Below are 17,756 nucleotides of genomic sequence, written 5' to 3'. Positions count from 1 at the left end.
GTTTCTGGTCGACGGATGTGAGATTTTTCTGATTTATTAAAACCCTTAGCGAGCCTCAGGAGTGTCTGCCTCTCAAGGCGCAAACGCCGTAATATCTCTGACTATGCTGCTAACGGAGAGGAGGAGCCTAAGTCAGCAATAGAGGACGTAGAAAGATCTCGGGGAAGAAAAGCTCGAGCCAAATCTGTCACCGCTGGTTGAGAGTGACATATCGTCGCTAAATATCGCCAAGCACCATATTATTAAGTTCTGCAGGCATGCTATCCCGCACTTGAACTGTCCGCCATAATGGGTTTACGCCATTATCTATGAACAACGCTAACGTAACACAAGTTAATATCATTCTTGGCAAATATCCCGTAGTTGTTACGGGGGATTCGAATGAGCAGGAAGCACCGTGGTCATCGTCATTCGCCTGTGTGCACGCGCATATTTCTCGTGGAACAACGGTTTAGGAGGCGGAGGTACGATCGCCACCGGACAAGGAATGCAAGCGGCAAGCCCCAGTCGTGCCATTCCCAAGATGTCCCCTGCCATCCGCGTAAATGCGTCCAACGCCACGCTGCTCCACGAACAGCCTTTAAGCATCCTGCCACGGATTATGTTCGGCAGCTCCTTGTTCTGCCTCTGCGTCATGTTCGTGGTTGTCGTGGGGACGTTCACCAACTGGCCTACACGCAACGAGCTCGAGCAAGACGACAGCAGCCTGCCGGAGATCCAGGACAGCCGAAGCGCCGTGGTCACCGATGCCCCGAAACAAGCTGCGAAGGTCACGGCAGCTGCCTTGGAGGGCGAGGCAAGACGACGTCTCGCCAAGAGAAATGGAACGAAGGACACCGTCAAGGCGGTGAGTCGTCGAACTGTTCTCCGTGTCTTCCTGTGTTTTGAGTGCGGCCAATGTCGCTTATCTGAGTAGCTGTTTACCCTTTGCGTGCTTACGTCCATTTTGGCACTATAATTATTTAAACTTCCGTTTTGTTCTCTTCAAGTAACGGTAAAATTGAATATTTAGTTGAGCTTTAGTGGTAAATTATGTTATTTCTTAATAGCAAAAAAAAAAACTAACTCCTTTGCAGAAACCATCGAAAATGAGTGTCCAAGTACGCTAATAGCTTATGCGGACCGCAGGAATCAAATTATCACGAATATTTCCGAAGTATATACTCCTGAAATCAGTAACTGTGTCTGGTGATGGTGGCACAGATTATCATGACAGCTTGACGACTACGGTGTGATGACCCAGAATGACGACGATAGAGATGAAGGCGCGACGACATTGGCAGCATAATTGAGACGGCCTGATAACAACAGAAAATCACAGCCCACGTGACGACAGCGCAAGGACGATGACAGGATGACGACAGCATGACGACGATGGCATGACAAGGACTACGCCCCCCCCCCCCCCCCCGCTTTCTTTTCCTCTCGCTCGCTCCATGGAGGCCAGATACTCCTCCGACCATTCTGTTTGACATCATGCGGATTCCACGCACTGTGGGAGCCTGTTTAAGTGGCTGTGGTGAGGTGCGTCACAACACTCTCGCGCAATAACACGTGCGTCTCAAAGGAATAGTTGGCTTCTAGAAGAGTTGACTGTTGGGCTAGTTGGTCGTCCATATTTGAAGTAGTAGCTTAGCGCAAATAAAACCACAAACACTTGTGTTTGTGGTTTTAATTGCGCTAAGCTACTACTTCGAATAGTTGGCGTTTGGCGACGCCCACGCCCAGCAGCTCGATGGCACGAGGCCCCGTTCCCTTTGGCATCGGCATAAAAAGTCTGGCCACCGACCAGGAAGACGAGTGAAACAGCCAAAGAAAGCTGTTCATTCTAAAATATTGCACTATCGACAGAAGTCCCATGTGTTGAAAGCAATAGCAAGATATAGCACTGCGCTGAAGCAGCTCACACAGCCTTGTGAGGGCGACATGGTTGCGCGACGGAGCCTGCGAGGTCATCAGGTTATCGAACCAGAACTGAACCGAATACCCCAAACACCGTCATGATTACTCAAACCTGAATGTTAGGATTTTTTTTTTTCGCTCCGGAGCGAAACCGAAGGGGAAGAAATAACGGTTTTCGGTTGGCCCCCTTTTCCGCCTCTTCTCATGCCTGCATTGCCTGCACTTGTGGCTCAACTATACTACCTCATTTGTCAATACACACCATCTTCTCGCGGTTTTAATAGCAGCAGCACTGCTAGTATGATTTTCGGCGTATTGCGTCAGGAAGCAGACTTGGTGTTGTAAGCGCGACAATATTTCCACCGCGTCGAACGCGTGGGCTCGCTAGATTGTGATGCACGCAATCTACCTGACACAGAAGAGCACACGTACTTGTTGCTTGTCTCCATTATGACTGTTAACGGTAGGCACTGATCTCTTGGTTAGCGCCATTTAACAACAGGTTGTGCAGGGAACAAGTCTCACTGGGCCATCTATATACTGCACATATCAATGAAGCGAATCATCAAGGTTCTCAGAATATTTAGTTAACACGGGTTATATTCATCGCTGTCAACGGGCCTATCGCATGCTGCTGCCTGTCCTCGTCATTACTCCTCACTGCCCTATTTTTCTCCTCTTACTGTTCCCTTTGAGCAGAGTAGCAGGTTGGCGCTCCTCTCTACGTTTACTCAATATATTCTCCTATTTCTCTCTCTCTACCTCAATAATGGTTCACTTCACATGGATTCAAGCACTGCTGTTGGATTTGCCTAATTCTTTTGTCAGTACGTGTGGCCTGAACAATAGAGAACATACGTAACCTTGCAGTGCAGCTTCTCAGTAGCGTCGAGTTATTGTACAAAATTAATGTGTACTATTTTCTTGTAATTATTTTTCGTTTATGCAAATGAAATTGCATGGGTTTAAACTGACTTGAACCATTATTTCCTCGCTCCAGAGTTTAACGAGAACTGAGCTGTTTTCGGTGAAACAAAATGAAAACCGGGTCCAAAAAGAATTTACCAACCATTACGATACTTGAAATTTGAGCACAGTTCTGTACGGGTTTTCTTTTCGACATGTATTGGCTGGCGTGGGCAATCTGTCCACGCAAACGGAGCGAAGTGTGGTGCGACTGCCTCGCTAATCGAGAGATCGCGAGAAGCAGCGCATATGTGACACGTGGGCGCGATTCACAGCAGCCGCCGCTGATGGACCTACGAGACGACGCGCGCTACTTTGGCGCCATCTCTTAACCATCGTCACCGCCGTGCGCTTCTTGCGCGGCACCAGGCTTTCCTTCTAACGCTTTTGCCATACTCTCCTCCTCTGCTTTCCGCCTCATGCTTCCAGTGCACCCCCTTCTCCGCTTTTCTACTTGCGCTCTCTTCGCTCTCACCACTTTTTACCTCGAAGCTTTCTTTGCCTCTTCGGACTTTCCGGGCGCTGCTGCTCCGATGGTTTGCCGCGCGTGCCACTGGGTTTCTTGCAGCACTATACCAGATGGTGCCCGGCTTCGCAATCCCGGTCGGCACCACCGCGACAGCGTTGCACAGTTTTTGCGTGTGGCACGAGCTGTGATCGCGTTCCTATGCGACAAAAATGCAGCTGCTAGAGTTTGGAGGTCGCCTGTTGGGCTGTGATAGTGTAAACATTACAATCGTCCATAGCCTGAAGAGAGGGCTTGGAGCTGGCGTCTCAACAGCGTGCTGGCCCAAAGCTACCTAGAAAAAAAATGGCTTTGGCCGGCCACGTATGCAGAAGGAGCACGTAAACACGCGCCAGCAAAATGGCTCCAAAGCGTGCACCCGGCGTCGATGACGTCCAGGCCCGAAAGAAGCATTGCACGAAACAGGAGCGTCTTCGCTACGCAGCGAAACGTGGTGCAGACCGCGAATGTATGTATACAATGTATAAATAGAGTTATATTGAATTACGTGCGGCCAAAATAATTCGATTAGTGTTTAACACTTCTTCCACGATGTGATGTGTCATGCGCGGCATTGATAATGCTCAACCCTCTCAGACATTATGAACAATGACGCACAACAACGCCTCAAGCAAACACGTCCCCCTGTGTGTTCTGTGGACTGCACAAACAAACAGCAGTGATGCACGCGAGATAACGTGTAATATCAACTGACCACTCTCGTATTGGACTAAACGCCGAAGAAATTACACATTCGCCGCCAACATCACCGCTAATTATCATCAATCAGAGCAAACGGCATACAAAGCTTCGCTTACATCAATTCCCAAAATGCGTGATATCAGCTGATTCTTTAATTATAGTTATTATTGCCCGCTGTGCTCTGCGTTCGCTCTTTCATCCGTTACGCTTGTTCACTCGGTTACGCCGAGAACGCCGACGCTCGACGCCAGAAAGCGCGCCTGGGAGCTGCGTTCTAAAAAGTTTCGCTTCGACATTCCGGAGCACATCGCTGCTGCGCAACAGATTCGGCTCCCATGGGAACTGTCAGGCATGCCTAGGACACTGGCTTGAAATGTAGCGCCGACAGCGTAGCTGCAGATGTCGCTCTTCGGTGGTGCACGAAGACGGGCCTTTCGTGCTGTCGAGCTGTCATGCTTCTTGTTTACGCAACTTCTCAAGGTGCTAGCACCCCACGATAGCGGCCACGAAGGCATCAGTGCAAACCATCGATTTCAAATGTCATCATCCTAAATACATAAACGTTCCGCCACGTTGTCGTCAGCGCTTTTCCGTGTTTCCGAGTTGTTTGTGAGTTTCCTTAGCGCCCAGTTATGTCCTTGAGGCCCTAACAAGGAGGCTACGTCTCCTAAGTGGCCCAAGGCTAGCTAGAATTTCAGTTATATTTATAAATATTCGGTCAGTTCCGAGCGAAAATATCGTTCGTACCTAAAAAAAAGAAACGGTTGAACGAGTGTACGCGTTACCTTTACCGGGAAGCGCTTACGCGATAACAATCATTACACTATAAGCAATGTTCCTCATGACAACACGATGGGATATAATTATCTGGGTGTATTTTTTACTGCTGATTTAAGGTGAAACAGGCATCTAAACCATATTAGAAACAATGCCATTGGGGCTACGCGTTTTTTGAGACGTCACTTTAGCCGACTACTAAGGAAGCTTGAAGAAAAATTATATTTCACCCACGTGTTCTGTGTATTCAATTGTTGGGCCGTTTGATGGGATATACACACTGCAGTGAGCTCGAAGAAAAATGTGAAAAGCGCAGAACAAGGCAATCGTACTTGTTCTTGGTAATTATGATAGGAGGCTTAGTATGAAGAGAGTAAAAAAGCACTAAAGTGGCACAAATTGGAATAACGCCGTCAAATTCTTATATTAACTTTGTTTCATAACTTATATTGCCCAAGAACTGGCATCGGCCGAGAGTTGTATTATAAGCCGCCCACTAATGGCTCTAAAATATGAGATCATGACTTGAAAGGGACGCCTATCGCTATTCCTTTTTTCTACTGTCAATAAAAGATTTTAACGTTCCGTCGCCCAATACTGTCAACATTATTTTTAACGATGATTTTTTCCATCCTTTTAGAAACTTGATTTACTGTTATTGGCTTTTTATTTTGAATTGTACACCCCTGCTGTAATACCTGCAGTGGCGAAGCAGGTACCAAATAAATCAATTTAATGAATAAGCATACACGAATTAGCTATACAGTATTGATCAGGCACTTGTGATGCTGATACATGCGATGCGTTAAATGTGATCCAAGTAGCCTCCGGTTTCCCTTCCGCACTTCTGACGAAGCATACAGCCGTCATGCATAAGAATTATTGCAATCATTTAGTGTTCCATAAAAGCGTCTCGACAGCTTTTAACTCAAAGGGCTTGCAAGGGGGAAAATATCAATTTTACGAAAAAGCAATGATACACTGGAACTTTAGAGGCGGACTGAATGCATTACAATGCGAAGTCTTTTAATCAGGTGATAGACTTCATTTTTGAAGTTTGTGCTGCGTCGAAGCTGATGTTTTCGTACCATGCACGCTTTTCACCTCTACCGTCAAGCCGCAGTGTTACATGGCATTCTGATGTCAGATGCTGTCATGTTCTTGCTTTCTAGTTTTCTTTTAGCACGCTTTTGTCCGCTATAGTTGACCTTCGGATTACAGTACATGAAACTAATAAATAAAGAAGAAAAAAATGGCTGTGGCTTAGCTAAGGTTAAGCCCAGGATGCGAAGCATACTAGCGTTTATTTATTTTAACGCGACAGCGTTAAGGAGCTCGTGTCGCAGAAAAGCCGGTGTCGTCGGCGTCGGCTCAGGCGTGCGGCGCTTGCTCAGGCGCACATTTCGTTGTCGCGCCGAACGCTGCGTTGCTCGACGCTCACCGCGTCCGATGCGGGGGGCGACGCCGCGAGCGACGGAGCTGGTTGGAGCCCCGTTTCTTTTCTGTCGTGACGTCACAGTGTCACGTGGTATTCAAGGCGACACAGCCGCGCCTGAGGAGCTGGGTTGAGCTCTCGTAATATGCTTCGCATAAAAGCAGAAACAGGCCTACAGTGGGCACTAAATACTACCCCGTTTATTTACAATGTACAGATCTGTGTGCATAACTTTTTACTTTTTCTGCCTACTGAATTTTCTGCATAATCAATGTGACTCTATATTTCATTTCAATAAGCTGAGTACTGCTACACACGACTACTCTACTGAAGGCACAACCATATTTGACGGGTGTTCCACGTGCAGCAATGGCGAAATAGAAGTTTTTTTTTTTCTTTATCGTAGTGCCTGTAGCGAACATTTAACTTGCATATGTGCTTTAAAGCCTGTGATGCAACTATTTTTATTAGACCAGCGCAAAGAACGCAGTAAATACGAAGACTTCCTAGAAAATGCACGACGCTTCATCCTACTACCTTGTGTCTATTTCAATTGAGTATGCAATGCCCTGGATTAAGACTATGCAACTTCGACACATTCATCGGCAGGCCATCATAAGTAGTGAATGAGGGAGCTGTGCTATATAACGGCTGATTGCGCTTTCGGAGCTGCGTATAAGCCTGTTAGAGAGAACGGAGACTTTATAGCGTAAGTTGCGACGGATCAAATACCCGGCTAGCTCTAGGCGACATCACAAATTCGGCAGCGTCTGCTACAGATCGGAATCCGTTACTCTCGCGCACCAGCTTAGAGCAAGTGCATTTAAGCTCGACTACAGTCCCCAGTTGTCAGCGCAGCTCCTATACTGGGTTGCGAATTTGGTGACGTAATAGCTGACGACAAAGCCGTGGTGAGCGAACACAGGCAACCAGTATGCGGTAAGTAAAGGCTTAGCGTTATCGTGGTTGTTCTTTCGTTCTTGCCGCCAGTTCACGAAGCCCGCGACAAAAGGTGGCTGTTTTTTATAAGTGCTTTAAGTTATCTTAGATAGGCGCGAGTTATTGTATATCAGTAGGAAATGACTTCATCGTGACAAGTGGAACAAGACTACATTTCGAAATTTTCTTGTGCTTTGGCTGCGCAAAATGAATGCACTTACACAGAAACACAGCAGTATTCATGACGTCAGACTATTGTCATGGGCGCCGTGGATGCTTTTCAGAAAGAGGCAAAACTGCAGGAAAACGGATAGGAAGGGATGTTGTACTTCCATTTCTCCTGCTAATAACCAGCCTACGACCTCCAAAGAAATATTAGGATAGCGTTTTTAAAGTATAATCGGCCAGTCTAAACTCATTTATGATCTCTGTGTTATGTACCTTCAACTTCGGAACACTGCAACAGTGACAAGGGAAGCATCATGTACAAGAATCCCGTAATTAGCTTATAATAATCGGGACTGGCCGCCAGCGCCCATCACTCGGAAATACAGCAAACAGAAGTAGTAAATTGGATTTCGCTGCCCCGATTGTCGACAGGTCTGCGACCGATTCTCGTTCACGTACTGTGCCGAAGGCATGAGCGGGGGCCAGCGGCACTACTACGATTGGACGATCGGATTGTGCGTGCCCACTTCGCACGACGCACAGTTCTGGTGCAACCGAGGCCGCAACCGGTTCGCTTCTCTCGAGCATTGCCAGCGCCGCTGCGTAACGAGGAAGCCGCCTTCCAGGCAGTGTTCTTCGCCGACTTCTTTCACTGTTTGCTCCAGGCAAGTAAGATTAACGACTTTTTTTTTGCCGCAACACGAATTGCAGAGTGTGCGTTCATCCTAACTTGATTTGCGCGGGCTTGGCTGCAGACGTATACCCCAATCAATTTCGAAGCATTCCTTGGCACGCAGCCACGATTAAATGTATTGCAAAGAGGAAATGAAAGTCCCCTGTATAAAGTGGGAGTAGTCAGAAAGACTTGAAAAGGACGTAAAAAAGCAACAACTAAAGGAACAGTCAATTAGATAAAAGGTGGCGGGAATATTGTACTAGAAGATATTGCAACCCTTTATACCCAATTCCTGATGACTTCATATGTAGCAGAGACTTGTAAAAATAGCAACAGTTTTCACAGGAAAGCAGACCTCACAGAACTGAAGAAATATATGTTCATTGGCTTTATTTAAGTATTACACAAAATTTTTACGAAAGTAACATTACGTAACCTTAGGTACCCTGGTTAGACCGGAGAACAAGAGGGCCTTGAAAAAAATTTTGAACAATAGAATGTATGTCATCAATCAGGCAGTTGACAACTCTGCAGAATATAATAATTCGATCCATGTATCGTCATCACTGACAAACAAAGTTTTCGATTCAGAAGAGATACCAGTGGCCGAGCAAGCATTGCGTGGTAAAATAGTAGAGAAAGCATACTTGAAGATCTCGAGAAATATCCATAACATTCCACAGCTTTCATAGTTCTCCACAACAAGAGCAGAGACGAACCAGCGAGGAAAGTTGTCGGGCAAAGAAACACCCTCTCCACAGTAATATTCGCTGCATGATTTCAAGAAATATTTGAGATGCCAGATTAGGAACGATTACGGGTAACGATCAGTGGAAACCTCTCAGGGAACATAATTAGCATTACAAATAAAAATTTTATTAGGGAGTCCAGCGTTTAAAAATGCACGGTAATTCATGAGAAGTGGCGTAGTGTAGGGCTCTGAATTAAATTTTACCACCTCGAGTTCTTGAACGCACATATTAATACAAGTACTCGAGCGTTTTTGCATTTCGTCCCTATCGAAATTCAGCCAGCGTGGCGAGTTCATAATCATATCATCTAGGATTATTATTATTATTATTATTATTATTATTATTATTATTATTATTATTATTATTATTATTATTATTATTATTATTATTATTATTATTATTATTATTATTATTGCAACTATATGGACACTCCATGCGCATTTGTGCCGTTGCCGTCGGCTTCGCCGTGATGTTCCGTATTATGTCCGAGGGCGATAACACCGTCGCTGCGCGCCGTATGGTGTATGTACGAGAGAAAGTACGCGAAGGGTGCCAGCGATAGCGGCTCACTCTGGCGCGCGCGAAGGAGTAAGGCGGGGAGCAAACCCGCCGTCTTCCGTCGCGCGAAAGGCCATGCAAGAATGGGAAGGAGGGGGCAGCGCGGGAGCGGCGTTGGGCTCGGGCAGAAACTGCGTATTTCGCCACCGGGCGCAAGGGGGAACGCAGCTCAAACTCGCGCGCGAAACGGAATAAAGTGGGGAGGCAGCGCGAGAAGGGGGGCGGGCTCTTACTCCACCAGCAAGTGTGTTCTTTGCGTTGCGGCGCGCGGTCGCGCGCCCCGTATCTTGAAAGCGATTTGCAGACGGCTGATAGCTTTGTGCGTGATGTTTTCTCTTCGCTTTTTTCGTTGAAACGACACATAGTACGAAAATCACTTCGCTCACTGCTGCTGCTGCCGCGCACGCTCACACCAGCGTTTTGACAGCGAGAGTCTGCGGTCATCGAGTGCGATGTGATCGTATTTGTCTGCACGCGCTGACATCATGCTTGTTAATTCAGTTAGTAAGCGAACGTTTTCAAGTTTATACGGCCTGTAAAACTACTATCCTTACTTTGCATAACTGCCTACTAATTTGCTATCGCAATCGATGCTTCCCCTTTCAGGCGAAACTTCGACTTATTATTAGTATTGCTAGCTGCTCTAGCCAGCGTCGTCTGGTCTAAAAATTAGAATGAAGAACGTGTCAGCGCGAATAATCTTGCGCACAAAAACCCATACTGTAATTTTTTTTGCCAGTGGAAGTTAAGAGGTTTACCGCGACGAACAATCCCTTTTTCAATGCTGATAGTACTCCGCATTTTTCTGATTCACTGGAAAGCACTTGCACAAAAGCCGAAGAGCGAGCTTGAGCGAACACGACCGGCATGGCAAGATACGCCATACGGGAAGCAGGCGGCCATGTGTTATATGCTATATTTTAGCTTCCAACAGCCTCTCATGGTTGGTGCCGGCAGGTTTCCGCGTGTAAGCCAGTTTCCGAAGCACTCTGGCAAGCAGCATCACGGCGCTATCATGAACGCTTTGTTTCACATGCGTTACACACTTCAAGCGCCAGCTGCCGCAGTGACCACCAGTCTTCCGAGTAGCGTTACTGGTTGAACACAACGCTTTTGTAGCTTCCTGCCTGAACTTCCGAGTGTCGATTGCGCAAGAGGCACGTCACACTCCCCTGCCTCGCTACCAGTGCGTTCATCTGCAGCGTAGGAACGGACAACGGGAACGGTTCCAGCGGCAATGCGGCTGAAACTGCAGACAACATTCGCAACATGCAACATACGTTTTGCACATGAAACGGGCGAACAAAGCGGTGTTAGGTGTTCAGCTAAACATGGCGAGTGTGTGGAAAGGCCTTGGCCATGCCACACGTGTTTGAACGGAGGAAGAATTAGTGCGAATTACTTTCAATTAAATATTATTACGCTTCGAATTAAACAGACACCGTGGCGTTAGGGAGAAGCCCCCAGATCACCTGCGTGTCTTCTTCAAAACTCTTCAGTCTATGCGCAAGCATAGCCAGTTTAGCTACTGCGTGCGCGGCTTCTGCGGAACTGCTAGTTCCTTAAAGCATCGGTGGAGGATGAAGCGAAGAGCTTTGTCTACATCCAGCACTTTATGGTGTTGTGGCTAAAATACGAGCCCCGCTTCTTTGACCTGGACTTAGTTCTAACCACGCGCTCATTCCCCTGAAAACTGATGAAAAAGAAATACTTCTGTCTGCTTTCATTCAGAACCATTCACATTACATTTAGATTACATTTCAACGTCCCATTATTGTTTCATTGTACACTCGAATAAGCACACGCTTATTGACGACGAATAAAGGGCAAGTGAAATTATTGACGCGGTAAGCAAACGGACGAATATCTGGCGCACGCGTATGGGCAAAGCTGATCAATATTTTGATTACGTTTATTACGCGCAAAGTCAGCTTGTCCACCCAAAGAGGATTCAAGAGCGTTCTGTGAGGCTTGCACTTTCGATGATGCCTGAGATATGTAACGTTGCAGATTCAACGCTGCTATAGCATCGCTCCGTCTGCCTTAACCGCATAGCGCGGGGCATGGTCAATCTAAGTTGGCTTGGCCGATACATCCAAGTCAATCATGCTTCTTCAAGCACGCTCGAAAGGTTCAGTTCATGTCAAGCTTAATTAGAATCTAAATCGTGCTTGTGACAGTTGCACACTATTATTGCCTTCGGTGTCCTTGTAAGAACTGCGTCTTCGGGGTCACGCAGGCGCGACATGAAGCATGGCCTGTGGTTCTGGGACGGCGACAGCTGCGTCGGGTGGAACTACAACCGCGGCAACTGCATGGTCTCGCGGGGCCGCGAGCTCACGAGCAAGGCCGCTTGCATCGAGGCCTGCCAGCCGCCCGCGAACGGCACCCAGAAGCCGGCGGACCCGACGCTGTGCAGCGCCACCAGGTCCGCGCGCTGCACGACCGCCAAAGTGCGCTTCCCGTTCTTCGCGGCGCGCAAAGGCGGCGACCACTTCGAGTGCGTCGAGGCCAGCGCCGAGCGCCTGCAGCGCCGGCTGTGCCTCAGCCCCGGCAACAACTTCGACACGATCGAAGAGTGCGACACCGCGTGCAAGCGCGGCAGCAGGGAAAAAAATCGACTGTAATACAATTGTGTTTCGTTCTTTGTGTGCTTCACTCCGCGTGGCGAACATTGTTTAAGCGTCATAAGTGTTGACGTTCGGCCTTGTTGGTAAGCCATAACGTGTTAGGATTGTTGTAGCGCACTGACAGCGAGGAAAATCAAACGGACGCACACAAGCGCTTGTACGCATCCACTTGCTTGTCCACACCATCAACGCGCTTCAACAATTGTTAAGTAAGTCATTTTCGCGCCAAGCATCGCTTTACAGCGAAGCTGTTACCCTATCGGTGGTAGGCATTATTTCGTGTCCGTCCGTGAACAAACAGTCTCAGTTTCGCCCGAAAGGCGAAGCGTTGATTGCGGTAGAAAATTAGTGGACAGTTATACGAAGTAAGGATGATAGTTTTATCAGCCGCATAAACTCTGAAACATAGGCACGCTAACTGAATTAGCAAGTCGGTGTCACGCGCGCACAAGCAAACATGAACACATGTGAATTGATGCCCGCGGAAACTCGCAGTCAAAACGCGGGCTTGAGGAAGCACGGCAGCAGCGCATTCGTGCTATCTATCGCTTCAACGCTAAGTCAGCGCCGAGAACACACAGCACGCGCACAGCTACGAACCGCCTACGCACCTAGACTCTGCCCCCAACGCAGATCGTTCTCAAGATACGGCAGCGCGACCACGCGCATCCGCCACATGCGCAGTTTCTGTCGGAGTAGGACGCCGCACCCTCCCCCTCCCCCCGGTACATCACAACAATGAGTGCCTCACGCGCGACGGCCTTGGACTTTCTATGGAATCTCACGGCGATGGCAAAGGCCCTCGCCTATATGCCGACACGCCGACGCTTAGAGTGTCCATATAATTGCTATCGCAATAAAATCTTCAGCAGTAGTTCATACCCCCCTAAGCAAGCAAAAATGCAATGGCTCATCACCCTCGTGGTGGTGGTGATAAACTTTATTGAAATGGGGAAGAGTAAAGAGGGTAGTGGCTGAGGGTTAGGGTTCAAGTAAGGCCCTGGGCCTGCTTGGCCTTTTCCGCCCAGTCCACCAGTTCAAGTTGTCGGTCGACGTCCCCGGAACTGAGCCAGGCTGTCCAGTCAGTCTCGCTGCGCACTGGGGGATGAGAGAACGGGAGCGAGGTGCATTCCCACATTATGTGTGTGAGTGTTCCTGTTTCTGAACCGAGCCTACATTTGTCGCTTTCCCTGCCCCCTTTGATTTTGTTAATGTATTTGGGTGCGGGTATGTGTTTGTCTGAAGTCGCCGAAACGCGACCGCTTGCGTTTTGTCGAGTTGCTTGGCCGGTGGTGGGAGCGCGCGGCGCCTCAAGCGATACCGATGGGCTATTTCATAATAAGTCTCGCAGAGTTCCTCGTGTCTCCCCTCCTCATTCACTCCGTCCGCATCCGCGGACGAGGCTCGGCGCGCGAGATCTCGAGCCAAACTGTGAGCCGACGCGTTCCCGGGCACAGCCGCGTGAGCGGGGGTCCACACGAAGGTTTTCAAGCCGCTTAGGGGGCGTCGTGTGAGGACATGGTACGCCTGTTTGGAAATTCTACCACGGACGAAATTTCCGATGGCCTGCTTGCTGTCGCTGATGACGGTATTCGCTTCCGCATGTATGGCCATGGCAATCGCGGTTTCCTCCGCTTCCACCACTCGGCCAGCCGTGATTGTTGTATGTTCTAATAGTCCTCCGTTGTGATCCGCTACCACCGCTGTCATGAGGTCGCCGCGAGGGTGTCTGGCTGCGTCTGTGTAGACCACTCCATCTTGCGAGCCGTAGCGTCGCCAAATGGCTTCACTACGGGCCTGCCGACGGTCCTGATGGAACTCGGAGTCCATGTTGCGGGGTAGAGGTGGGGCATAAATATGCCCCCTGACTTTTCGCGGAATCGCCACGTACTCTGTAACCTCGGCGATAGCCTCGAGACTGAGCTTCCAGAGGACTGTGCGGCCAGCCGGGGTTGGCGAAAGACGATGGACTTGGGCTGTGTGGTGAGCGTCTAAGAGCTCCTCGATCGTGTTAGGCATGCCTAAGGCCTCTAGCCCTCGTAATGCAGAGCCTATAGGAACTCAGCAAAGTGAAGCGAACAGTGCATACATTCATCGGAAACACGCGTACAACGTACAGAACAGCGTAAGTTTCAAGAAAAATACAAGCTTAAAACAGCATTCGAACCATCAGTAAAGCCTTGCATATACGCCCCTCAATAGTTGTAGGGGTTTTGCAACAGCTTCGCGGGACATCCACTTCCTTGGGGCCAGCTTTCGTTTTAATCATTATTGGCGCGTTGTATGGCGATGTAAAGGAGATAAGAAAATAAAAACATGAAAAAACTAATAATTAATGCTCCAGCCCTTATTGCATAGAGCACAACGTAGACAAACCGCAAAGTGTATTCACCCCTTATAGTTCAAATATATTCACTCGCCATCCATGCTCGTATAGGAACGTTTAAATAAAGTAAAAAAAAAAAAGAACCGCATGGCCCCTTGAATATGAAATTGAATCTCTGCAACACTTATTTTTGACATGCCACCGTTTCATTATTCTACGGAAAAGATTTTTAGAACCCCTCCAAAAGCTTGGCTTGAATTTGACTCTTCCTGTGATTCTATCCTTTGTGGCTACCGTACTGTGTACAGCCACAGGAACGGTTGTGAAGCGCTCTGAATCTTTCTGCGTGGGACAAAAAGAATTGCATGCTAGAATTCTTCTTAACACTTGTGTGCTTACATAATTATTTCTTTATGTAATGCTTAGAGAACAGATTATTCATGTGTGTAACAGTAGACACCTTAAATCCCATTCGCAAGATACTTATCTCATTCCACCTTAATTTATCCCCAAAAAATTGATAACAGCTTTTTCACCGCCCGATTCATAGCCAATCCCCCGGAGTAGGTTGCGCCATTTCACTGGGGAACAAAAACAGGATAAGACTACTGTGGAGTCCTAATATGTTTGCGACTGAAAGCTCGCAAACTGCATCGATCGGTATAGCATAAGGATGCCGGCAGGCGTTGTGCCCCTCCTGGTGGCAGTTGCCAGCTAGCTTTCTTGGTCTTTTCCGTAATTGTTTTTATGAGTCAAACCAAATAACATAATAAATAAAGGACACATTTCAGCTAGTCGAAGTAACTTATTAAACGGCTTACCCACTCCAACCTCCTCTTGGCTGTGTGCCCCCGCAGACAGTCAGGTCATAAAAAGACGGCTCCAAATCTAGTTGACTTCATCCGTCCGCATTTTGTGTTAAGTTTTTCGTAAACAGTGTGCTTATTTTTTACTACACTGCCTTAATGCGCGCGTATTAGAAGAACGGTGCAAGCACTGCCATCTGCACTTATTATGCACTTCAATTATTATACAAACGACATAATTAGCCATAATAATAGTGCTCATTAACACTCATTAACAGTGATGTGTGCGCGCGGTTCATCCCTTGTGTCCCGCCTCGAAGCACTGCTTTTTCTGTGATAATGAATCAACTATTCCGTCAGTCAATTCTTGGAAGACTGATTAACCGTTGCAGTAAAGTGAACTGTTTGAACGAGATAGCACATGTAACAGTAAAGCGAGTACTAAAAACAAAGTGCCCGAAAGGCAACCAACAACCCCAGACCTCAGGTAAGACGTTGCGTGCTCCAACTCCTGCGCAATGCACAGCTACATGTTTTTATTTCATTTTGTTTTCATGCCGTGCGGCACTTCCTTCGCATAAAAAAAAATAAAAAGAATATTTGCCCTCAGTTCAAACTATCTCAGACGGTATTCAAGGGGACGACTGAACGGTTTGTTTCGACGTCTGCAGTACGCCTTCGGTTGTACCGATGTGACGAAAACGGGCGTGCAAATTAGTGCATATGCCCGAGAATAAATAAAGTGCAAGGCAAAATAATTCCCCTCTGGCTTCTGTGGCTATTGCGTTTTTCACGAGATCGTATTGCGTAGCGTGAGTTCGCGTGCTCACTTTTCCGCCGTCGTGGCCAATTTACGATGGAGCAGAATGCAAAATTATCCCCGTGCTCTTCTGCGCATGCCAAAGCACCCCAGGTGGCCAAAGTTAGCGCGGAGCACTCCACTGCGAATCTCGTAACACGAGTACTCCTTTGAAATAGGAAACTCAACCAATTACCACTGGTATTATATAGTTTCCCAGCGATCCCTTCTTATTTACTGAGGACTATGTCACACTTGCAAGCATGCTTTCCGACATTGCGCACAGACCATGTGTTGCTGACGGCCCCTGCCACGGATAAGAATCAGCGATAGTCGGAAAATGTATATTTTGTCATGTCAACTGCTGCTCAGATGTGACAAAGCCGCTGAAAGCCCTGTACAATGCATGTCAGCTAATGATAATCTGCGAATGTATTTCACACAATTAGGGAATGCGAAGCAACAAGTCCTTGTTTTTTTTTTGTTTTTTTGGCCCTACAAGTGTGCAGAACAAATACCCTAATTTTCACAAGAAACGAGACTCTAGCTTCAACGCCACCTCCACGGAAGGTAAACAAGCTCTCTATTCGTCGCAAATAATGTACTGTGGTTCTGTTTAACTTCACGCAGGCAAGAACACCCTTTTCACAGCGTACGCAAGCATGTCACGTTATTGCTGAAAACGTTTTATTTATAATAAACTGGTACGGACGCCGCATATACAAAACTGTTGGTGGTGTTCGTACCCGTATAGTAGACATTTTTCCATAGCAGGGCTGAAAAGTGGGGGTCGATGGATTGAATTATTGAAGTTATATTCCGCACGCTCACGTCTGTTAAAGAAAGTTGTGTTCACAACAGTTCTCTATTCATTTATCGCTGTCAGAAGACGGACCCGTTAAAATGTGTTGAGGCTTAGTTCACCCATTTGCGTTCTTTCATTAGTGTTCTTTAAACTTGAAAGACCCATGAGATATTTGGCATGAGAGACACAGTGTTAGCACAATTAGGGCTTTGACGACGCTATTTTGTTCGAGGTGTCATTTTTGTTTGTCTTTTATGAATGAGTTGTCCTCTCAGCGTTGTACAAGATTGTGCAGCGGTTTCAGTCACGGTCACATTCACAGTTCTTTTTTTATTATGACGTTCTTATATTCCGTCTTTCTACATTGCTTCGTCCCGCACTTTCCGTGTACTTGTCATCAACGCTATGGGTAAGACTGACCCTTATTCCGGCGATTCGACAGCATTCGTCATTTTCAACATTCAACAACCATTCATTTGCATATTCGCTCTTAAAGTTATCCATACCCCACGACCGCGACCACTCATTTGACTATACGTACATCTTGATACTTTTCACTCAAACATAGCAGACGCTGAGCATTAAAATAAGTTCAAACGCATACTTATGTGTGGTAGATTTCGCATAATACATAAACATACATACATCACTACATAAAAATGCAACGCTAGCTAGACGTTCCAAGCCAATGAAATAGTTGGGCCTACACGAGGCACAGACTTGTGGTTTGCACATTTTGTAGCACACCCCTCACTGCCAACACATACGATCTCAGGGCCAGTTGCTGCCTCGGAGTCGCTGAGGCAGATGAGGAACCGAGACACCTCCATGATAAATATTCATCGCGTTCGTAGGAACACCTGTAGCCAGTTCAGTGGTATTATATAAGAGCAATGCATTGGCTCAGAAGACGTTGTCATAGTCGCATGCAAAGACAGACACCCCTACTATGTGAATGGTGATTCAGTCACTCCGGAAAGGCGAGTAGACGGTCGGAAGGCTGCCGATAT

At 47.3% G+C, this 17,756-nt stretch overlaps 2 protein-coding genes across 2 annotated transcripts in view; both read left to right on the top strand.

Annotated features, from left to right (window-relative positions):
- Positions 1-17,756, top strand: part of LOC135908910 (uncharacterized) — a 662,802-nt gene that overhangs the window by 621,415 nt on the left and 23,631 nt on the right. The gene's annotated exons all lie outside the window — the stretch shown is intronic.
- LOC135908880 (uncharacterized) lies at positions 412-12,025 on the top strand. The gene is made up of 3 exons (XM_065440721.1): positions 412-847; positions 7,827-8,059; positions 11,620-12,025. Exons 1-3 carry the CDS (start codon positions 488-490, stop codon positions 12,005-12,007), a joined length of 981 nt encoding a protein of 326 aa, XP_065296793.1. The 5' UTR covers positions 412-487; the 3' UTR covers positions 12,008-12,025.

The sequence above is a fragment of the Dermacentor albipictus genome, chromosome 1, assembly GCF_038994185.2.
Source record: "Dermacentor albipictus isolate Rhodes 1998 colony chromosome 1, USDA_Dalb.pri_finalv2, whole genome shotgun sequence".
NCBI classification, from domain to species: Eukaryota; Metazoa; Arthropoda; class Arachnida; order Ixodida; family Ixodidae; genus Dermacentor; species Dermacentor albipictus.
The sequence above is the reverse complement of the archived record's forward strand: the minus strand, read 5'-3'. Positions and strand labels throughout refer to the sequence as shown.